The sequence below is a fragment of the Rattus norvegicus genome, chromosome 4 (assembly GCF_036323735.1).
Source record: "Rattus norvegicus strain BN/NHsdMcwi chromosome 4, GRCr8, whole genome shotgun sequence".
In the NCBI taxonomy this organism is placed as follows: domain Eukaryota; kingdom Metazoa; phylum Chordata; class Mammalia; order Rodentia; family Muridae; genus Rattus; species Rattus norvegicus.
In genome coordinates this window covers 47,776,608-47,801,365 of record NC_086022.1, presented here as the reverse complement: position 1 = coordinate 47,801,365, position 24,758 = coordinate 47,776,608, and the positions used below count along the sequence as shown (strand labels likewise).

The window sequence follows — 24,758 nt, the reverse complement described above, 5'->3', positions numbered from 1 at the left end:
TTTGCAGGAGGTGACCCTAGAAAGAGAAAAAGGAAGAAAAGAAAGAAAGATATCGAATTTCTGGTTCAGGAAAGGAGATAGAAGTCTGAGCAGATGGTACAGGAAGTGATAAACCACAAGGTGGAATATGTTGACTCAGGAAAATGCAGTGTTTGGTGGTTTTGCTTTGTTTTGTTTATTGTAGCACTTGGGATGCATCCCAGCACCTGGCACTGCTAGGGAAGAGCTATGCCATGAGCCCCAAGGTGAAGAGTTTGAACAATATACTTGAGTAAATTAATAAGGAAAGAGATGCATTTTCACTTTAAATTCAGAGAAAAAGAATAGAAAAGGTTGCATCATCTCTGCATACAGAAGGATATTCTGGATTTGTCTTAGTGATTTAAAAGGATCAACACTTCCTACCAGATTTTTGTATGTCAAAAAGTCATGACCAAAATATGAGGTTTGTCTACTGGGCCCTTGTCTACAAAGACCTGAGCACTTTGGGGTCTATAGTTTGCTTTCCTCTCCCTGTGTCTAAGTTCTACCAAATCTGCTTCTTCCTCCAACACCCTTCATCCCCTTCTTCCTCCTCTTCCTCCTCTTCCTCCTCTTCCTCCTCTTCCTCCTCCTCCTGCTCCTCCTGCTGCTGCTCTGCTACTCTCCACATGCCCTCTCCTGGCCCCATCATTTCTTGCTCAAGAGGTTCTGAGTTCTCATTGCGCTCCTTATTTCTCCCTCTCTTGCTTCTTGAGCAAGTCCTCCTCCGTGATTCCTGGAGAACCATTCTAGGAGACAAAAGCTCTCACAAGTATTGCCTGATATTACACTCCAAAGGCTCCAGAACAAAAGTTAAAGTTCTTAGAATGTTACACATTTTGATCTAGCTTGTCATTTGGGCCTACTTCTCTGGATGTCTACAACACCCTCTACCATTATTATCTTTTCAATGGGACCCACTACTGTTAACTTGTGGCCAGAAAAAAAGGTGGTATGGAATACGTCTAAATACCATAGCTCCTGAGCAGTACAAGGCATACTCAGTGAACCCCAGGAAGGGGTCATGGGTCTGTGGGTGTCTGTGCTTTCTTCATGCAGAAAGAATTAGCTAGAAATGATCCTTTGCTGATAGAAGTCCTCACAGAAGGGGAGACAGATCCCTGCAGCCAAAAGGGCCCCTATCCTGTTGTACTGTAGCTTCCAGACAAATAAGTTACAGGACTTGTCTGCCAACTGCACTGTTGCCTTTTTGTATTCAAGAAGTGATCAGACGGCGTTGTAGAGAAACACACTAATCTGGGAGGTTCTGTGTGCTAATGGATCTTATCCTCATTTTCTTCAAAGGGTAGACACAAACCTTTGGTTAGACCAGCACTTGGCTGTTGAATTTTATCTCCCACCAAGCATCATATTTGTTCTTGTCTGCATGTCTGAGGGGTACTATGTGAAAGGGACCACAAAGAATGCATGAAAGAGTGAAATAGCCCAAGAAGCAAGAGGAGCAGAAGCTGAACCAATGTAGCATTAAGAAGCCAACCCTTCCATGGAGAGTAAAATACAAAGGAGCCAGCAAAAAAGAGTAAGAACAAAGGAACTCCAGGAAGAATGAGGGAGCTTGCAGAGGACCATAAATCACTCTGTGTCCATGTAGTTCAAGATGACATGTTCCTTCTCATTTTAGCCATGTCACATGACTGTTGTTTGGCTGGGAGGGTGTGAATACATATTGCAGTTGGCTCAGGCTCCTCCGCCATACAAGGTATGAAACTGGGTCATCAAGATGGATAGATGGTGGTTTAAATTACATGTGACACAAAGTGGAGGAAAAGAACAAGTTAAACACTCAGTCAATATTTTCAAATAGTGCAAATAGTGCTTTGAGTCCCTTGGAGAGCCTAGAAGTTAAAAAAAAAAAAAGCAATGGAATTACTGCACTCAACGTTTGGAAGAAAAACAACAGATTCAGAAGTGAGCTTAGAAGAAGCAAAGAGCGAAGAAGGGGGCTCAAAGGGTTGTGTTCCCTGCTACCTGACAAAAGAAGTCCACAAGTAGAAATAAAATGAGGCCATTGGCATTCGTTCATGCCTCAAATAATCTACCATGATGGAAAAACCTTAATACTCACAAATTGGTAATGAGTTCTCACTTCTGTGATTCTTTAATGACACTATGCTAAATAAATAACTCGAACTAGACTAGTTTGTCGAGGAAACGAAAACTCACCTTTGCACACACTGGACTGAAGAAAATGTCCCAGAGAGAAATGGGAGACACTAAGAACCTGAGTCTGTGAGACCAACAGTGATAAAGACACTTTTACCCGTGATATCCTCACTAATTGACCCTTGACTGGTGCCTCATGACAGATAATTGACACCTAAGGTCAGTAGTTAGGAACAGCAACACTCACCCCCTCCCTTTACTTCTAGGCACAAACTCTGAGTGTCTGCTCTAAATTAGGTGAGCAATGCAATCTTTCCTAGTGGGTCAAGAAAGTGAAGGCATCTTTTCCCACCCAAAAGAGAGCAAGCACCTCCTGTACTCTCCCATATCTACAAGTTAAGTTGATTTTACAACCAGTGTGATCCTTCCTCCTTATCCCCCCCTTCATTTCTCTTCCACCACTACTGCCCCACATTTCAGAAACATCAGACCTTACACAGACCTTCACCACATACTCTCCCCTGTACGTTATTGGTCATGTGTTCTCTGCCTCCAGTAACCGTGCAGCTTCTTCCTCAGTGGGAAATCTCTTCTTGCCTTCAGCACACCAGTTAGAGCTCTTGCTTCTTTTCTTTTCTTTTCTGATTATTTTTCCCCTGTAAATCTTCTTAAACTGAATGTGACCTCAGAGGAGGAGTCTAATCCTCTGTATCTCCATCCTTAAAACATTTCTTAATCCTTATCCTTAAACACTGCCACTGATAGTCAGCAGTAGGGATGACATCTCACTCTGTGTCTCCCACATCTCATTTCTGTCACCATTGTTGGGCAGCGCAGCAGGTCTTGGCCTTAGTGGCACCTCCTTGTCATAGGGAACTTGTACAAGATGGCAGCACCCAGCACATCTCTATTAATCAAAATCACTGATGATGCACAGGGTGGATCCCAGGGGATTGTACCATAGCACAGAGTGAAGATGCTGCTGCTGCTGCTGCTGCTGCTGCTGCTGCTGCTGCTGCTGCTGCTCTGCTGCTTACCACAGAGGTGAGGTGGTTGCTTGAACCCATTGAATTAGGGTGGTGCCAGTAGATCTGAGTTTACCACCAAGGTATTTTCTCTTACAAGTCTCCCACTCATTCGGTGCACCGATGTCTTCTAGGACTAAGCTGTAAGCAGCCCCTATAGTGCTAGCTGTACCCTTCCTAAGATGCAGATGGTCTTTACCCTGTCTCTCCACTCATTACAAGGTCAGGCCTCACACTAGCCTTCCTCCTCCTCTTCCTCCCCCTTCTCTTCCTTTTTTCTTCTTCTCTGTCTTCTCCTCCTTCTTTGTTCTTTCATTCCACCCTCCTCCCATCCCTCCTTACCTCCCTCCTCCCCTCCTCTTTCCCTTCTCATCTTTCCTTCTCCTTCCTCCTTTCCTTTTCCTTTTCCCTTTCCCTTCTTCCCCAAGATATAACCAGCACTAGGCACTTAATACCCATAATAAGGCGATACATGGATAAACATTTGTTGAAATATAACTTAGCTTTCTTAAAGATACATTCCAGCTACTACAGCAGTGTTGGGACCACTTGACATAGCATACACCTAATGCAAATCAGAGAAAGACCTAAGTTACAGGAAAAGAAATGTAAGACATTAGATAGATTGCTTTTTAAAATCACTAAATAGAAAATGGTTGTCTATTGTTACTACTTTAACCAATTGTGATATATGTGTGTGTATGTGTATATATATATATATGTATGTAATGTAATGTATGTATGTATGTATGTATGTATGTATGTATGTATGTATGTATAGTGGTATAGTGGATGGAGCAAATCCCAATAAGCAAGCTCCAACAACTTTATTTTTCTCTTAGCATTTTTATACCACCTAAGACAAAATTCTCTATGTAAGAAAAAGATTCCCTCATGGCCACAAGTTACATATTCTCTAAAAACAGTAACCAGAAAAACACATTCTTCAAAAATAAAATCATTACAAAAAAGGAAATTGCAACAGGATTGTTGATTATATATTCTTTTTTGAAACTCATACATAACATTTCCCATCTATCTTTCTCTCCACAGTTCATCTTAACCACAAAGCAATAATTCTTTTGTCATTGATTACCAAAGTTTAAGCGAGCCAAATCTATGATGGCAAGTTTTCCTCTATGCTCAGTTGATACCATTTAGTATTTACCAAGAAACAGATCATCTATATTGCATTTTATTTTTGAAGTCTTGTTCAGCTAAACTGGCTAATCCCCTATTCTCTATTGTTTCACTCAGAATAGAATTATCTACTTGTTTTTTATAACTGTATTTTTTTTTGGTGCACACTAAAACATGTGGCCATATTCCTAGATCACAAGATCTGGGAATTCAGACCCAGCTTAGAATGAAATGGATTTTTGTTGTTTTTGTTGTTGTTTGTTTGTTTGTTTGTTCTTTTGATCCTTAACTTGTCCCAAGCCTGTTTTCTCTTCCAAGAACAGTTATGTGCTTACAACACATGAAAGCTCACTGCGCTCCTTTTCCAACCTAGGCAGCCCCCACTATTTTACCAGAGAGGGGGCACATTCTGCTCTTAGCTCTAACTTTATTTTATCTTTCTGGCAAAACAACCTTAACCATCTCCTTAAACTTTCTATCAACTACACAAGCTTTGTAAAACTATTTAAATCAAATCAGAAATCCTTTAAAATTATTAACTCACCTAAGCAATATAATTTTATGAAAGTTCATCTTCATAATGATCTGCAAAAGAAAAACAATGTCCAATAGAGTAGGCTGTCTACCAAAAAGCAATTGCACCAGACTATAAGATCTGCTTTCTCTCCATCACAGTCACATCATGCTAAATATATGAGGAATACAGCAATGACAAACACTAGAAGGCATGGCAGTAAGCAATTGTAATTCTTATACTTCTATAATATACATACATATGTTTATTTATTTATTTATTTATTTATTTATTTATTTATTTATTTAAGAAAGGGTTTTTCTATGTAGGCCTGGGTTGCCTCAAACTTTTCCTGAACCTCAAGTGCTGTACACATACTTGTATTTCTAAGACAATACTTGAACCTTGAGAAGCATTGGCAGTTGTCATTGTTACCACAACAGCTGAACAGAGGATCACATGAAAAAATTGTGTGAAAATTTGACATAGTACTACCTGGAGAGTCAGCTATACCACTCCTAGGCATATACCCAAAAGATGCTCCAACATATAACAAAGACACATGCTCCACTATGTTCGTAGCAGCCTTATCTATAATAGCCAGAAGCTGGAAAGATCCCAGATGTTCTTCAAATAGAGGAATGGATACAGAAAGTGTGGTACATTTAGTTACACAATGGAGTACTTCTCAGCTATTAAAAACAATGATTTCGTGAAATTTGTAGGCAAATGGATGGAACTAGAAAATATCATCCTGAGTGAGGTAACCCAGTCACAAAAGAACACACATGGTATGCACTCACTGATACATGGATATTAGCCCAAAAGCTCAGAATACCCAAGATACAATTCACAGACCAAATGAAGCTCAAGAAGAAGGAAGGCCAAAATGTGGATGCTCCAGTCCTTCTTAGAAGGGAGAACAAAATACTCATGGGAGGAAATACGGAGACAAAGAGTAGAGCAGGGACTGAAGGAATGGCCATCTAGAGACTCCTCCACCTGTGCATCCATCCCATATGCAGTCACCAAACTCTGTCACTATTGCTGATGCCAAGAAATGCTTGCTGACAGGAGCCTGATATGGATGTCTCCTGAGAGACTCTGCCAAAACCTTACTGATACAGGATGCTTGCAGCTAAATGTTGAACTGAGCACAGGGACCCCAATGGAGGAGTTAGAGAAAGGAACGAAGGAGCTGATTGAGTTTGCAACCCTATAGGAAGAACAACAATATCAGCCAATCAGACCCCCCAACCTCCAAGCGCCCAGGGACTAAGCCACCAACCAAAGAGTACACATGGAGGGACCACAGCTCCAGTTTAGCAGAGGATGGCATTGTTTGGCATCAATACAAGGAGACACCCTTGGTCCTGTGAAGGCTCGTTTCCCCAGAGTAGGGGAATGTCAGGGTGGTGAGGTGGGAGTGGGTGGGTGGAAGCAGGGGCATTTTCATAGAAAGTGGGGGAGGGGGAAGGGAGGTAAAGGGGATAGATTTGAAATGTAAATGCATAAAACATCCAATAAAAAAATAGTGTGACGCCCACCCCTGAGGACAAGGAAATTGAGAGGCGGCTTTCTTTGTAGCTTAGTTTTTAAAGCTGTTTAGCTGAAGAGGATCCCTTCCATTGTTCAAGAATTCTTCCGAGATTGAAACCTATGGTATCTGTAATAGTGAGAAGAAAATACAGAAGCTTCTTTCACGCATATCCATGACAAGTCGAGGGGTCCACAAGGACTTCAAATCAGATTGTTCCTCATTGACGGTTAATTTGACTATGGTGGAAATATCTGGTCTTCTAAGAAGTTCGATGCAATAATTTATTATTAATTTTCATATTGGAATTGCCTTTTTCATGTCTTAACTAAAACAGTAATGACATGCGAGTGCGTGGTAGGCGCCATGCACTGAGTTGAGAATGTTTTGTACACTGGCTTATTTGTTCCCTGTTAGTAAAAAAAAAAAAAAAAAAGATTCCCATTAATTTGCATCTTTTAGTTTGGGTCCATATCATTTCTGCCCATCCTGAGTAGGAGGTACTATAAGGATGGAGTCCCTGGACTTGACTCCCTCTCACTCTTTCTGAACCCTTAATCTGATCACTTCTTTTTTTTTATTAACTTGAGTATTTCTTATTTACATTTCGAGTGTTATTCCCTTTCCCGGTTTCTGGGCCAACATCCCCCTAACCCCTCCCCCTCCCCTTCTTTATGGGTGTTCCCCTCCCCATCCTCCCCCCCATTGCCGCCCTCCCCCCAACAATCATGTTCACTGGGGATTCAGTCTTAGCAGGACCCAGGGCTTCCCCTTCCACTGGTGCTCTTACTAGGATATTCATTGCTACCTATGAGGTCAGAGTCCAGGGTCAGTCCATGTATAGTCTTTAGGTAGTGGCTTAGTCCCTGGAAGCTCTGGTTGCTTGGCATTGTTGTTCATATGGGGTCTCGAGCCCCTTCAAGCTCTTCCAGTTCTTTCTCTGATTCCTTCAATGGGGGTCCTGTTCTCAGTTCAGTGATTTGCTGCTGGCATTTGCCTCTGTATTTGCTGTATTCTGGCTGTGTCTCTCAGGAGAGATCTACATCCGGCTCCTGTCTGCCTGCACTTCTTTGCTTCATCCATCTTGTCTAATTGGGTGGCTGTATATGTATGGGCCACATGTGGGGCAGGCTCTGAATGAGTATTCCTTCTGTCTCTGTTTTAAGGATAGGATGTGCTTACGTCTCTGGAAACTTTGTCTATTAATGCTATGAACATCTTATAAGTGTGTGATTTAAAGGTCATTCAATGCTTTTAACTTTTTTGTTTAGTATATAAAACAATGGGTTTTATTATTTATAAAAATTTATTTAATATCAGTTTATTTAATATTTAATAAATAAATACATATTTATTTAATATTTGTAAATATTATTATATTGTTACATTTATTTTTATACACATGTAGTCATATGTTGCTCATGTTTACTTCTGTTTATTATACTCTTTTGGCCCTTACCCAAGTCCTATTTCTGTTTTCATGCCTCAGTGAATTCTATTGCATCTGGAAGCATTTACAGTTCTACTACTGGTGTATAAGGCTTCTTTTCCATAACACTTGTGCTTTTAACTTTTTATATTATGGAACATACATAAAATAACTCTTAAATATCAAAGAATAACTTTTAACTAAATTAGCTGTTTAGCCACTGAACAAGCCAGAAATTTTAGTCTCTTCAGTTTTCAGAATGTGCCTATGTATTTCCTCTTGCTCATAAAACCTTTCTTCTATTCTATCCTTTGTAATAACAACTTCTTAGAAGTGTATTAGGGGGTTGGGGATTTAGCTCAGTGGTAGAGCGCTTGCCTAGGAAGCGCAAGGCCCTGGGTTCGGTCCCCAGCTCCGGAAAAAAAGAACAACAAAAAAAAAAAAGCTTGAATTTAGGGGCTGGAGAGATGGCTCAGCGGTTAAGAGCACCCGACTGCTCTTCCAGAGGTTATGAGTTCAATTCCCAGCAACCACATGGTGGCTCACAACCATCTGTAAAGAGTTCCAATGCCCTCTTCTGGTGTATCTGAAGACAGCTACAGTGTACTTATATATAATAAATAAATAAATCTTTAAAAAAAAAGAAATGTATTAGAGATACAAAGGAATGAATCCAGGTCCTCACATTCACCAGGCAAGCCTTATACTGTCGAGTCCTATCTTTGGCTCTCAATGTTTTAAATATGCCTTCTTGGCTTGTTTGTGGCAGCTTCCTGTGTTCTTAGAGTTGTCATTTCCGGTGTGGCAATGGACTCCTTTTATTTTATTTGCCTGAGCCCTTGCTGCTGGAAGTTGGGTAGATCCTGTCCAGGATTTGCTAGGTAAGAGGGATTGGCATGTTTTGGGCATCTTCAACTGTGGTGAGTGATACCACAGAAGTTCCTGGACCTGCCACCCTCAACCCCCAGCATTTTCAGAGCATGCCTGCCACACAACATTCTTTATGAATACTTTGTTCTCTTAGTTTTGCATTTTAGAACACACTATGTAGGTTTCACAAAGTTATTAACCTCTAATGTTTCTCATTACAGCCTGTCTGATCCCAGTAAAGCAGTTCCCTGTTAAGAAGAAAATAATCGTCATCTTGGAAAATTTGGAAAAATCATCATTGTCTGAGTTACTGGGGGACTTTTTGGCACCTTTGGAGAATCGCAGCACTGAAAGCCCATGCACTTTCCAGAAAGGTAAAGGTAAAGAGAGAAGAGGCTAACCAGGCAGCATGTGCAGAATCAGCATCAGTGGTTGGGGCCTTAGCTTCATATTCTGGAATAGAAGACTAGCCCACATTATCACAGAGTAGCGTGGAAACTTTATTCAGGACCAATAGTATAGATTAAGAAAGATACATTCTTAAGAATTACGGTAGACCACATGCTCAAGGGTTCTGATTATTTTTTAAGGTTTGTTGTTGTTTTTAATGAAGATAATGTTTTTAATGATGTTTTTAATGTTGTTTTTAATGTTTCAAGAGAAGTATGGGTTTGGTTGCTAAGAGTTGTAGCATAGATAGTTCTCTTCTTTGATGAAAAGATTTGGATTATGTAAACTTTCCCTCATTGTGCATGATCCTTCCCAGGATGCACCTGATCTTAAAACAGGTCCAGTTATGCACAAGGATAAGAGGGTAAATAGAGAATTCTCCCTAAAAGTTTGCCTAACATTGTTTTACCTCACTATGCGAGTACTCAACACCAGTATAGGCAGAATCTGGCATTTCTGGGTAGTGTTTCTAGATAGGTCTGGATAGAAAAAGAGCCTTACCAAGAGAGTTGCTAAGGGGAGTAAGCTATTCCCATTGTTTAAAACAGGTAAAATTGCGGCTCAGTGCAGGTGGGAGTCCTAGGTTGTTAGGCACACTGTTCAGAAAGGGCTCTGTGTCTAGCCCAAGTCAGGAGGAGTCCCAAGTTGCTCAGTCATTATGTCGCCTGCCTTGATATCAGCCTACTTTCTGTCCTCAATGTGCAAGTTATGTAATTCATGTTCTTGATTTGCATTTGCACAAAACATAAATGGCGGAGGTTGAATTATGGCTTGGTTGTTTTAGGAAATGGAACATCTGAATGCTATTATTTCCATGAGAACTGCTTTCTGCTGGGAACCCTCGCCAAGGCTTGTCTCCAGGGCTCTGACCTGCTGGTGCAGCAACACTTCCGCTGGGTTCAGCTGCGCTGGGATTGCGAGCCCAGTCAAGGACTGCTTCAGAGGTTCCTCCGAAGAAAAGCAGTCAGCAAGGTAACAGAAGCTGCAACTTGCCAGAGTGGGAGAGGGGTGGTCTTAGCAGGGCTTGAGTTCTTCTTCCTGTGACTGCAGGCTAGGAAGTATTCCGGATATTCTGCAAGTATCCGGAGTTGAATGGATGTGGAACTCACAACAGCTCCTGCACCATACCAAGAACAATAGCATGGGTTTTAAAGTTTCGTTATTAGAGAATGTGTGTAGAAGTTGTAATAGTTTGGGGATAATATTATGTACAAGAAAAAGTGAGGACATCACTTATGATGTTTTATTGGACAGCTTTTAGACTATGATGATAAATGGTTTTGTGAACTTCTTTTAAGAATAAACATGTTTATTTTATAGTATCTCATATAGCCATGTTGATGAAATATACGTTATTTGTATTTAATAGTCTGGGACTGGAATGATGATATCTGAGTGTTCTTCAGAGTAGATTTGTTATGAAAGAACTCTATTTGGTTTTCTCACTTCATCCTGTACACTGGCAACACTTAGAGAACAGCATCATTTGAACAATAGCAATTGAAAAGAGAACAGCCCTCCTCACCCAGGTGGTCTTTGACTTTCCCTTTGAGACTACAGGCAATACTTGACAACCTGCTTTCACTTCAAGACATGTATGCACTGAAACTAGGGCATAGTAACATGCAGTGTCAATCTCTTTATCACCATGGAGAAAGCATCTTTTCAGAGACTTGCAGGAATCATAAGAAGATTCTCTGCAATGTTTCAGTGACTACAGTGCTCTACCCTCTAGTTCTAGACCATGGCTGGAGCACTGGGCAAGACCAAAACTCTCTGTCAAGGACTTTTCAAGCTTGTGTGGACAGCTTGTGTGGACAGGCAAGTATGAGTGAGTGTGACAGAGAGGCAGATAGGAAGAGCGGAGTGGGCGATTTCATGAATAAGGTCTGCCACCAGTGGTTTGAATTGGTATCTGACATTCCCGACTAGAGAAATCGACATGCCTAGTCATAAATATATCCTCTTGGCTAAAGCCAAGTCATTATATGACCTCAAGAAGAAGGAAAAAAGTGGGGTTAAAAAATTGTTAATCTGAAGTGTTTCACATTACTAATAACTTCCAACAATTTTAGCAATATTTATACTTAACGCTTCATTGCTAAAGGTGATGTTAGTGTCTCAGTTCTGTAAGATTGACACATCCCCTGCCAGTTCACATACAAGCACAGAGAGAAGAGAGCTCTTGCTGGTCTAGTCTATAGCATTTGATAGTTGGATCTAGCACACAGAGTACGGAGCAAGAAGAACAAGGACTTTGATTTCCTACAAATCAATTCCAAAGCTAATAAAATAGTCTCCTCGGAGTGAGCACACAGTGGGAACAAGTGTTTGCTACAAAACACCCAGAGTCTCTAGCGCAGAAAGTCTAATCTTGTAGGCACTGAGAGGCATGTTTAGTGCTTAGTAATAATTTCACCTCCCAAATCTTTCAGAGTTGTAAGGAAATATATCTTTCAAGATGCTAGGCTTCTTACTAATATGCAATGAAAGTAATTGCATTTTTGAGAGAAATTGGCATTTATCTCTCTTTAATTATAATGCTGCTATCAGAATTCTTGCTGGAAGAAGATCAGAGAAAGGGAGAGATGTGTAGTTCTTTTGTCTTTTCAGGAGAATGGAATCATGAAAGAGCTACAGGCAAGCACAGTGCAACTTGGCAGAACTACAGCTAATCCCAATGCGCCCTTTGTCTTTTCCTTGGCCAACTCATCCCTTCATGTAGAACTTACCAATATTTGCATTTGTCTTCTTGTAAACAATATTTATTTATTCTTAAAAACATTGCACATTTAAGCAATGAATTTTATTGTATCCATCCACAACTCCCACTATTATCTCCTGTCACATCTTCCTCCCAACTTCAAGTCTTCACTTTTAGTGTTAATAAAAACAATGTGTGCTGCCCATATGTTCATGGGTGTACAGCCATCCATGTGAGCATGGCAGCCTACTGCTGGTAGCCACATCCCCAAAATAGAGTGACTTCTTCGTTTGGCAACCATTAAAGGTTACTGGCTCCTCTGCCAGTGGTGGAGAGTGGGACCTCTCCTCATAGATGCTGGGATTTTGACTGGGTAAATCTTGTGTAGGTTTCTTGCAGGTAATCTCCACCATCTCCTTTCTACTTTAATACCATAATTACTGAGTAAAGCAACACTACATGGATTGTCTTTCTTAAAAAAATACAAACTTCATGACTATTTCTGACTTTCCAATAATTGGGATTTTTCCTAATAGCACCTCAGTCTTTGTGTTTTGGAGAAATCTCTGTACCAAGGAAACTTGATGTTATCAAGTCTAATTGTTGTTAAAAGCTTCTGTTAGATGACAGAGTTAAATTTTCTCTCTTAAAATTTTGAGAACAAATTTTTTTTATACCTTGAACATTATGCATTTTGGAAAATTAGCATGTTGGCTGAGACCTCCCTTTTCAGGAGACTGTTTAAAAATTAAAGCATGGTCTCCAAGGCAGACATGCCACAGATCGAGACATGTCATCTCACACACAGATGTGAAATAGTCATCATTTTTATTTCATCGGTTCAAAATATTTTTGAATTTTGAACACCTGCTTTTTGCCATGCTGAGTGAGGTTCTCTATATGCATAAAAATGATGATTTCTTCCAGACATGATGTTTCAGGATTTGGGCCAAGTTTATCTTTACCCTACACTTTCTACATGCTGTCCTGTTTTGTCTTGGTTCACGCAGTCAACATAGAAGAGTGTAACGTCTTCATGCCTTACATCTAACCAAATGGAACACATCCTGCCCCAAACATGACTTCTGACTTCTACTTCTGCCTTTCTGTTGCTAGTTATGCAGACATAGGACCCAGTTTATACAGTATTTTTAAATTCATTGCCCTTTGGAAAACCAATAACAGCTGTGGAAAGTGGTCATCAGAACCTCATGTGATGGGCAGCCTTGTAAATACAGTCTGGCAATGGCAGCTACTCAGGATGGTGAGGTAGCAGGATCCTCAGATGAAGACCAGCTTAGGCTAAGGAGTAAATTCATGGATATTCTGAGTACTTAGTGAGACCTTGTGTCAAAATAATAAAAAATAAAAATGCTCAGGTCTATAGTTCAGTGACTGAACTCTTGGGTAGGAGACAAAACGTCTGGGATTGATTCTTCAGGACAACACACACACACACACACACACACACACACACACACACACACACACTTGAAATGAAATGAGCCTTACCAGACATGTCTGAGATGCATCAGAAAGGTGTTTCCCACACATTCTGTAAAACTTCGCCACTGACTTACTGCTGTGGAGTAAATGGAGCCCTCTCCATCCTCACAAAGCTCATGTTCTTACAGAAAGTCCTTAACCAGTCACCACTCTTAACTGGTGATGGGACCATGGCAGTTAATTTTTATTCAAGAGAGATTTTTAAATAGATCACTTAATATATTTTCATTATAAATATCAAACAATATATTTTAAAACATACTCAGTGCATGGGAGTCCTACCTGTCCAGATGGTTTCAGGTCGAAAGGTCTAAACTGTGTCTTTTTATGTATAAAGGTAGCAGAATTTCACAGTTGCTTTAAGGGACATTTTATAACTTAGTAATTAAATTTTCTTAAGTAATTTAACTGGCCATTAAAATTTTAAGAAGTTTTATAATCCTATAAACAAATCTTCCTAAACACTCAATTAAATCATAAAAACCTGAAAATTAAGATAAATCCTATGATTCAAATGCTTTTCCAATTCTTCTACTCTTTATAGATAGCAAAATTCTATTTTACCTATGACACTGTGAAATGGCAGCCTACATTTCAGCCTGAGAGCTTGGCAAGATTCAATGATCTGGGCTCCAATGTTTCTCAATAAAAACTTTAACCTCCTAGTAAGTTCAACTGGGTGGAGAGCAAGGCATGGGATCGATCTGTCAGCAGCGCTCCAGTACTGGGTTTATAAGCACACCCACCTTTTTTCATGTGGGTCCGAGGATTGAACTGATGTCTTCCTGCTTGCATGGGCTGCAAGTATTTTCCTGATGTTACCCAGGCCCTTCAACCATTTTGCTATGTGGGAATATTGGCAACCATCCTTCCACATAGAATACTATTTCCCCCTCTCCTGGCTAACAAGTGTCCTTTAGACCCATTGAGGGATTGGCTTAAGCACCACCTCATTTCCTTCTTTTGAATAATGATACATAAAGCTTGCCTCTGTACCTAAAGATCATCTGTCTGGAAAGGATCCTAGGTTAATGAGCCTGGCCTAGATAATTTATTGAACAGATGGCAAAACGTATCAGCAATCCCAACAGGGAGGCATTTAAAGTGCCTCAGTGTGTGGCTGGCTCTCCTCCTTAATGCCTTCCAGCCCACAGAACTCATGGCTGACTCTCAGGATACACCTTTTCTTTTGTTTATGTTCTGCAGCTCTCTGAGCTGCAAAGTACACAGAGGTGTACGTCAGTGGGAAAGTGAGTTAGTGTGCAGAGGCTTGGGTTCCATCCCTAGCCCAAAGTAAAACAATGAAACCTGACTTTGCAGTGTTTTATTTTCTCTCGAAGTGATAAGTGGCGCGTAGAAACAGAAGGCATACAAATATAAATATATTGTGATATGTACGTTTCTAAGCATCTCTACAAAACTGTGCTTATGCGGAATGAATATGCATCAAGGGTATAAAATCAGGCAATAACTGTAAGACCAATTTATCAGAAAGACCCCTGAAGGAAACACCAGCCTTTAATGTGCTGTCAAATGATAATCACTATTCCCAAAGCAGCCATTTTGCACATGAGACATTCTCTATAAGCAACATCTACACCTGGAGAGATAGGCACACACCTGTTTCTCCAGTTCTTAGGAGTCGGCTAATTCCATTCTCCTATCAGAAATTATGTTTCATGGAAAGGATATATAGCAGCGAGATCTTGGCAAGAAGTTCATTGAATAATCATGAAAAAATTAAAACCTCATTGTTCCTGAGGGAGTTAGGGTAGAGCATGTTTCCATAGGGACTCTGCCCTCACCCCCCTTGGTAGCATGTGGTCCTGAAGGAGCAGCTAAAGAACCCCTCTGCTTGCTAGCTGCTTCTCTGGTCTCTCCTTGTTACTCATGGTTAATCAGAGGGAGAACGGTATAAGCAGAGGTCAGCAACAATGCTAAACATTAATAGCAAAAGTAGCTTTTTTTTTATATGTATGGATATTTTGCCTGCATGTATGTCAATGTACTACATGCATGCAGTGCCTGTGGAGGCCCAAAGATGGGTCCCCTGAGACTGGAATTACAGTTGTGAGTAGCCATATGGTTCTGAGAATCAAACTCAAGCCTTCTGTGGGAGCAGCCAGTGCCCTTAACCCCTGAGCTATCTCACTAGCTCAACAAGATATTCTTAAGTGCAATATACTCCTTTTTTATTTCTAGCGCATATTGTGTTTGAACATCATTTTTTTCTCTATTAGAAATAGATGCATACAGTTACTTGAAAGTGGCTAAGAGTGAATAATGTATGAATTCACTGTTAAAAAAGTGTTTCCTGTATGTGAGATGGTAACTAAACTAAGAGTAATCATTTCACAGTGTAACATATTAAAAACATCACGTTACCTCATAGAAAGAATTAGCTTTCAACTATACCTTAACATAAAAAAAGTAAATAAGCCCTAACCAGTGATTTGCCACCTCTTAGCTTAGTAACCTTGAGTCAGGCATCACCTCTTTAGGCCTCTCTCTTCTGATATGTAAATTACCGTCAAAATACCCATGTGGGAGATCTTGGGGAACACTTGTGACACTGACATGTGAACATGCCTAGGATGAACATGTTAGTTACACAAGGCACTGAGTTTGCTTTTTCAGAATCCTCCTACATCTACCCCAAGCAAAGGTAAAGTGAAATTGAGCGAGATTTGGGCTTTGTGGTTTATATTTTTAATTTTGAACTTTAAAATCAAAGCAAAAACTTTGTTTTTCTAAGCCACAGCCCTGTTTTCCATCTATCTCTAGTTCAGAGGTCAGCTGCCCGCACCCTGTGATCCTGTGTGTAAAATTGTGGACTGGGTTATCTCTGTCTGGAGGCAGCTCAACTCCTGCCTGGCCCGCTTGGGTACACCGGAAGCACTTCTTGGACCCAAGTATTTCCTGTCTTGTCCAGTAGTCCCGGGACATGCCCAAGCAACAGTGAAGTAAGTCTCAATTTTTATCTACCTACTAAAAATATGCTTGTCAGCTTTAATTGTCAACTTGACACAGCCTAGATTCATCTGAGAGAAAATCTTGATGGAATAATTGCCTAGAGTAAGTGGGCCTCTGGGAGATTATTTTCATTATTAAATCACACAGGATTCCTCAGCCCACTATGGGTGTTACCATCCCTAGGAAGGAGCTGGAGAGATGGTTCAGCAGTTAAGAGCCCTTTCTGTTCTTCCAGACCTGGGTTTGATTCCCAGATCCCACAAGGCACCTCAGAACAATCTTTAACTCTGGTTCCCAGGAATCCAACAACTTCTGGTCTCCATGGGCACCACACACACACACATGTTACACAGGTATATATGTGAGCAGAATACCTACATGCATAAAAATAAAATAAATCTTACGAAGAAAGGTAGCTAAGCATGAGCTAATGGACAAGCAAGTGTTTTTCTCTATACTTCCTGATTTCTCTACAGTTCCTCCTTCAGTTTTCAGTCCTGACATCACTGATGTTGTGACCTGGAAGAGGAAATAAACCCTTTCCTCACCTAAGTTGCTTTGGTCATGGAATTTATCACAGTAACTGGGGAAAAATAGGACACATGATGAATTCAGTATGTTTGAGACTGGGACTGTTGACAAGACTGCTTTTGTCACCTTCTACCATTAGCACAGAATGCCAGTTCTGTCAAAGAATGAGCATGGCTTGTCTGTTGTACAACTCCCTAAGTAACTGTATTTTCGCTAAGATCAGTGACAGTTATTCTCTGTGAATATACGCCAATTCACAAGCACATGACTTACTGAAATAGCTTACTGCTTGCTGTCCAGCCATGGGCAAGTGTCACTTAAGAAACTTCAATGTCAACCAACCAGAGCTTCCAGGGACTACCCAAAGACTATACTGGACTGACCCTGGACTCTGACCTCATAGGTAGCAATGAATATCCTAGTAAGATCACCAGTGGAAGGGGAAGCCCTGGGTCCTGCTAAGACTGAACCCCCAGTGAACTAGACTGTTGGGAGGAGGGCGGCAATGGGGGGAGGATGGGGAGGGGAAGCCCATATAGAAGGGGAGGAGGAGGGGTTAGGGGGATGTTGGCCCGGAAACCAGGAAGGGGAATAACAATCGAAATGTAAATAAGAAATACTCACGTTAATAAAGATAAAAAAGCAATGAGAAATTAAAAGAAAAAGAAACTTCAAATATATTATGCATACCCTCCCCGAAACTAAGGAAACCCAGCATTCAAAGGAGTTGACAAACTTCCTCCTCCATCAGCACTTACTATGTCTTCCTTTGAACTAACATACAAGAATACAAAAGAATGCAAAGTATGAATTAGAAAAACAGGAGTAGATGGAAAAGAGGATGTAAAGGGTCACCATTCAGCTCGGCTGGATAGCGTCCTGAGCAGGTATCCTTTTTGGAAATCGGGAGATGCAAATAGAACATCTTCCGTGTTGTAAGGAAAGCCACCAATGTAATGAGTTAGTTGGGGGAAAGGAAGGAGTTAGTAAATAGACACATTACCTTGATAAACAGAAACCCACATTTATGTAAGTAATAATTAAACCATCATCACAACTCTATGTAGCAAGGTTGGGTTTTTTTTTGTAGTTGTTGTTCTGTTTTGACATCCAGATTGGCTCAGGATTCTTAAGAGCCAATTTTCAGCTTTTCCCACGGGGAGTATAGTCTTCACACAGGAACTGTGTAGGCATGGAGATCTTGTCTTGTTAGCAATCTGATGCTATGGCAGCTTACTGTGGTTAGAATAGCAGGTGAGAGGCATGATGTTGTCACCGACAGCCAGCATGAAGACTGGGCTATATGTTTACGTAGATTTCCCTCCGGTCCTCTGAGTGACACATAGAGACTGAGGTAATGCTGGGTTTGCATTTTAGCTCTAAACATCCCCCTCACCATCCTCCATAGTGAAATGCTGGACAATTTGTCCATTCGTTTTGCTGGAAAGAAAGCATTGAAATCTCTTTTGCTCTGCCCTCTGCTCTGCAAGAAGCGTTATCTCTGTTTTTTAAGTCTGGGGAGATAGAGCACAATAAAGGATGAGATGTGTAGAGATTCCTCAAATTGTCTGCCTTTTCCCCCAACCAAACCTATTTTTATACACTCAGCACTCTCATAGGTAGCTACAATTTTGAATTCTAAAATTTGGGAGTTCAGGGTATCATGCAGATGGGGTGTTTGCCTTGTATATTCAAGACCAGAGTCCAGGAAAGGAATGCTTTCCTAGAGTGCTAGAGTTGTCTGTATACACTAATTTTTTTTTGTATACACTAATTTTTGATGATTTTTCTTGAATTATCTGTAACTGAGCACTAATGGATAACTTCAATAAATCAGTGCTTTAATAATTTTAAGAATGCTTACAATTGCATGCCCGTATCCAAGAGCTTTCAAAATGTTTCTATCCTCAGAGATATTGTTTCGTTTCTCTATCCTTGAATTATTATGTTAACTGGTTTTGGTTTTGTTTGTTTTGTGAAAGAGAATATCTGACTAGGTCTTCACGCACATTAGGCAGGTTCTCCATTGCTCTGAACCGTTAGTGAGGCACAAACACTGACATTGTAATCAGCACCGCTTGCTCTAAAGTCAGCCGCAGTCCTCACGGTTTACAGGTAAAATGTAAGAGGTACAGCTGAAGCCACAGCTGGACGGCTCAGTTCTCTGCAAGGCGGAGCCATGTGGGTGTACATGTGTATCAAGGAGTTCCTACCTTGAGGTAGACATTTAATTTGTCAATAATACAGCTCCACTCACATGTTGAAATACATTTATGTCAAACAAATATAAAAAATTTAGAGAGAAGTTTTACAGAGATAAGTTTTTTGAATAGATGCCGTTTAATGCGCCTTCTTTTCTGCATCTTTATCCCACGTTCACTCTTTCTGGAGATACTTACTCTCGATTCCAGGATTAAGACAGGCTTATAAATTATCAGGATCATTTGCTCTTGAGACAACTTCAAACTGCTTTTGTATTAGATAATTTTACAAAACACGCGAAGTAATTTTCTGCAAAGTGTTCAGGTCTGCCTCTTGTGTGAGCTTGCATGCAGTTTGTAAGAGAGACTTTCCCCTTCTTCCTCTCCTGCAAGGTGGATGTCTAAGCTGTGGAACGCCATCATTGCTCCCCGAGTTCAAGAAGCAATACTGTCAAGAGCCGCCATGAACAAACAACCTGGTGCTAGGCAGACAGCTTCGAAGAAGCACCCTAGCCAAGGGCAGCAGGCTGTGGTGAGGGCTGCTCTCAGCATTCTGCTTAATAAAGCCATTCTGCATGGCTGTCCCCTTCCCAGGACAGGTACGTAGGGTTGTGCGTGAACGGACAAATTTACATTCTCTCTCTACCACGGTTTGCAATCTGTTTCTATGGAGTATTCCTTTGTCTCCTCGTGGCTAAAGAAATCAATGTACTGCTCATAGCACTGTACCAGAACTCTTCCTGTTTTTAATGACTGGCACACATTTAAATTCTAGACCTCCAAGTACAGTTTGTACTGGTCTAGCCAACTCCAGCTTGGTTACTGTTAAGAAACCCACGAGTTAAGACTTGGTAATATATTTCAAGTCATTCTACGAAACTGTGTTATCTTCCCTTCTTCTTAGAAAAGTGTGGCTTGTGTTGTTTCAGAGCTGGACCAGCAGATAGCAGACTTCAAAGGGGGAAGTTTCCCTCTGTCAATAGTTTCAAGTTATAGCAAGAAGAAAGGAGAGAGTGCAGCCTGGAGAAAGGTGAACACCAGTCCTCGCAAGAAACCTGGGCACTTCTCCTCACCCATGTGGAACAAGCCAGACCTGAAGCATGAAGGTAGGGGATGTGAAGGCTGCAGGATGCAGGTTCTGAGTGCTAGTGGGATTTTGATATTAAAACTGCATTCCTTCAAGGTCCCTCTGAGTTGCTCAGTTTATACTCTCTTGGGATGAACCGTGTCGTAGTTTTCCAAAACATAGCTGAAAGCCTTCTACCCAAAAGACTACACTTTCTTACCAGAACTAGAAAATTCATCTTCAACTTGTTAATTGTTATTTTAAAAACTAACTTGTTTTCTTGGTCTCCACAATTAAATGTGTCTTCTTTATGATATTTTGCTCCTTTTACATACATGTCATTCCTCAAGTGGAGCTTAGTTTAAGAGCGCACACGTGTAGGTATATTTGACACAGATGTAGGGCGTTTATGCACGAATTGGTTTGAGTATTATTCCCCTGCATGTTGTGTTCAGGGTCAGGTGCTAGATATGGATCAGGAAAAGCAGCCAGAGAGTCCTCATAGACTTTAAGAGAAATGACTAGCTTGGACTAAATAATTACCTATACCATAGCACTGTCACTATATGCTGTAGTATGACAACCAGAATCAATACGGGGAATAAGGAAACAGCAGTATAGAAGACAGTAACGTAGAAAACTCAGCTCGGTGGTTGAGATGTTAATTAAGCAAGGCATGGTGGTACACGTCCTTAATTCTAATCTGTGAAGGCAAAGACTCTGTGACTCTGAGTCCAGCCTGGTCTATGTAGGCTCCAGGTCATCTAGCCAGGACTATGTAATAAGGCCCTGTCTCAAAGAAAGTTAATAAAAATATAAATCATAGAATTTCATGGACTTAGAACTGTTTGTGGTCTCAAATATAATATACTTCAAAACATGAACACTTTGTGAAAAATTGATAAAACGATCTTTCCACTTACACTGTCCACAGGTCTTTTCAGTGTACACTATCTTGTGCAAATGTTTCCAAAATCCAGAAACAAATTTTGCAAAGTATGTAAGATCATGGCTCCAGCTGCATATGTAGCAGAGGATGGGCCTGGGGCGGGGTGGCAATCAATGGGAGGAGAGGCCCTTGGTCCTATCAAAGCTCAATGCCGAGTGTAGGGGAATGTCAGGGTAGTGAGGCGGGAGGGAGTGGGTGGGTGGGTGGGAGAGCACCCTCATGGAGGCAGGAGGTGGGGGGAAAGAGATGGAGGGATTTCTGGAGGGAAAACCGGGAAAAGGGAAAACATTTGAAATGTAAATAAAGAAAACATCCAATAAAAGAAAAGAAAAAGGAAAAAAAGAACTTACACAGATACCAGGAAAAAAAAGTCCTTGGGTTATTTTAACTTTATAACAATTTATAACAATAATTCTCTCAAATGATTAGATTGAATAATTACAATGCTTCATTTGATTTTTGTTTTGGACACAAATGTTTGGTGGGAGAGTTCTTTACTACTATGAGCAAGTGGCCCAGAACTGAAAGGGAAGTAATAGACCCTATCACACCACTGTGGGAGTTCATAATATGAACCCATTTCTCTCTAGAACTAACAAGTAGATCATTGATATGGCCTTCTAGGCTTCCAGGCACCAGTAGGACAGTGCCTATCTCAGGTGCCACCAGTCAGGGAGCAAGACAGGTGAAGATCTAGCACAGTGGTTGTTGGTAACCTGCTTTTAATGGAACTATTTAAATTTAATTTACTTTCCAAAAACGTTTTTTTTTTCCTTGTGGCTGTGGTATTCAAACCCCAGGCTCATGCATGCTAAGCAAGAATTATACCACTAAGTTACATTCCTAACTAAAGTAATTTTTTTATAGAACATTTGTGTCAGCAACGTTCACATAATTTCAGACTTCGCACAAAAGTATCAAAGTGTTTTAGTGTGTTTATAATATTTGAAGTAATAGAAATATATCTTGAATCTAAAAGGACACAGTGTTGCTTCGTATACATTTCTGACTATAGTCTAGTAGGAAATCCATCGCATCAGGACAAGTGTATGCCCAGTATATACCTGATACAAATGGAAGTTCGTATGCAAGAATACATAGAGTCTGGCATTTTCTGTTTTCTTAAGTGGCCCATAATTTGCAAATTGGAAAATATTGCCTTGCTTCTTATGGTTCTTTGTGTGCTATTCCTAATTTCTGAATAATAATTGTTACTAACAATTTAGATTTTTACAAGTACATACACATACAGCAGCAGATAAAGGTAACATATCAAAATCGATTCCTCTCATGAAATGGGAGGTACTAGCTCGTCTTTTGGTACTTTCTGTCAGCTACTGAGCTGAGGGGACAAATGGCGAGGTTCCCCTAAATTGAGTCTTGAGTGGTTTTAAATCCACTGGCCTCGGCATTAATATCCATAAACAAATCAATTATTCCCCAATGTCCTAACTACTCCTGTGTAGGAAACTACACCAGAGCCACTGTTCTGAGAACATTTCCACACAAGGTGGCTGCTAATCGAAGCCCAGTGCTTCAGAGTCTAGAATTTGATGTTAAAAAAAAAACAGTTATGGGGGTTGGGGATTTAGCTCAGTGGTAGAGCGCTTGCCTAGGAAGCGCAAGGCCCTGGGTTTGGTCCCCAGCTCCGAAAAAAAGAACCAAAAAAAAAAAAAAAAACAGTTATGGATTCACAGGAATAGTGAACCATTTTATTAACGATGGCTGTTTTTTCAACAGGTATGAGAAACAAGAGTGTACCACATCTGAATATTAACAGGAGCTCCTCTCTGTCAAAGCAACAGTAAGTTCCCTTTCAAGTTTCACTTGCATCAAAGAAAACTTGAGTTTAATTATTGACCAACTTTAATTAAAACTTGAGCTTAATAATTGATTAACTCTATTTTTAAGTATTTTGAACATTGCTAAAGTTATTTTAACATTTTAGCTGTTTTAACATTAATATGATTTTGGAAGAATAAATATCATTAACTGAAAGACAACGCATTAATATAAACTTTAAATGAAATCTTGTTAAGTTCCATAAGTGTAATATAAAACCCATTTTGCTTTAATTTTTTTGAATAAACCTAGAGAACTAGGTTTCATTTTTTTTGCTTAAGCTTTATCATTTAACAAATCTGAAAGAAGGCTGGCATATGTGAACATTTAGACCAGTAGTTCTCAACCTGTGGGTTGAGACCCCATTTGTAGGCTAAAGAACATTTCATAGGTCACCTAAGACCATTCTTCATATCAGATACTTACATTACAATTCATAAGCTGCAAAACTACAGTTATAAAGTAGCAATGAAAATAACTTTATGGTTGAAGTCACTACAACAGGAGGAGCTATATTCAAGCATCACAGCAGTAGAAAGTTTGAAAGTTTGAAAGTTTGATTTAGACAGTCTAAGGGTAACTTCTTTAATGTGAGATTTGCCAAAACAGCATGATTTATTTACCTACAAGTACTATGCTTATAGTGATCATTTTAGTTATATAACCCTTATGGTATTGGTGACTATGGTACATTTTGGACTATAAAGAAATATTTAGTTAATTATAGGATGGAAATAATTGGATCCTTTGCAAATAAAATGCATTTGGTGTTCCCTGTTCACAGTGTGACACAGGGAGGTAAATGAGATCGCATTACATGTGACTTTCCACTAAGACCATCACATACCAAAGCTTGAGTATTATTCCCCCTAACCCTAAGAAGTAGTTCTCAGTTTCTTTTTCAATTGAGAGAACTCAGAACTTGAGCTGCTAAGGGAAAAATAATCAGTCTGGCCTTGACATGGCCAATTCAAGTTTAAAGTAAATTTTTGTTCCAGTATATATACTGACACATGTCCCTCTCCCCACCCCAGCCCCCAAAACTCCTGCTTATTACTTTTTTTAAACATTTTATAATTTTTGATACAATTGCATTTCTCCCTTCTCTCCTTGTAAGCCAGAAGTTTTCAACCCATGAATTGCATCCCATTTGGGGTCACATATCAGATATCCAGCATATCAGATATTTACATGATGATTAATAACTAAAATGATACAGTTATGAAAAGCAACAAAATAAAATTTCATAATTGTGGAACACCCACAGCACGAGGAATCCTATTAAAAGTTTGCAGCCTTAGGGAGGATAAAATCCGCTGCTCCAAACCTTCCCATTCTCCTTCCAATCCTGCCCTCTCTTTAGGATTTCTAGCTATAACTGCTTGATCTGTATGATGCTATTGTATCTACATATTGCTATGTATATGTATTTTTATATATGTCTTACATTGGTATTGCTCTTTCCTGGAGATACTACTTCTCCATCCTTTATTGCCTGCCTGTGGTCCTTTGTGTAGGACTGAGGCCTGTGGGTTCTTCCCTGTCCATGTTGGCACGCTCATTGCTGTCATCCTTGTTGAGCATTTAAGCGGACATGTCGTTGAACCTTTATGGGTTTAACTTCACTTTGTCAGACATAAGTGATAGAGAAAAGGAGAAAGAAAGGAAATTGAAATAATAGCTTTCTTTGTGGAAAAACAACTGTTATCCCGCTAAGAGTTTGGCTGGAAGTTAATGACATCTTGAGAAAACCAGTTAGTATTCACATCTCATGTTATAGGGCTGTTGTTGCACTAGATGACCTATATGGGTTACTTGGGAGGATATTGGAAGCTCTTCTTTATCTCAAAGTTCAGAAGGTAGAGGGTCCAGAATT

The 24,758-nt window shown here is 40.1% G+C and overlaps 1 protein-coding gene across 4 annotated transcripts in view; it reads left to right on the top strand.

The window, feature by feature from the left end:
• Window positions 1-24,758, top strand: part of Cttnbp2 (cortactin binding protein 2) — a 163,732-nt gene that overhangs the window by 129,233 nt on the left and 9,741 nt on the right. For 2 of the 4 annotated variants that reach the window (XM_039107159.2, XM_017592494.3), the window contains 6 exons: window positions 8,882-9,040; window positions 9,895-10,082; window positions 16,105-16,283; window positions 19,419-19,624; window positions 19,955-20,131; window positions 22,781-22,844. In XM_039107159.2, coding sequence (XP_038963087.1) covers window positions 8,882-9,040; window positions 9,895-10,082; window positions 16,105-16,283; window positions 19,419-19,624; window positions 19,955-20,131; window positions 22,781-22,844 — 973 coding nt within the window. Of the gene's footprint in view, window positions 1-8,881; window positions 9,041-9,894; window positions 10,083-16,104; window positions 16,284-19,418; window positions 19,625-19,954; window positions 20,132-22,780; window positions 22,845-24,758 lie in introns of those variants that run through there. The other 2 variants (NM_001114401.1, XM_039107160.2) reach the window with 2 other exon arrangements.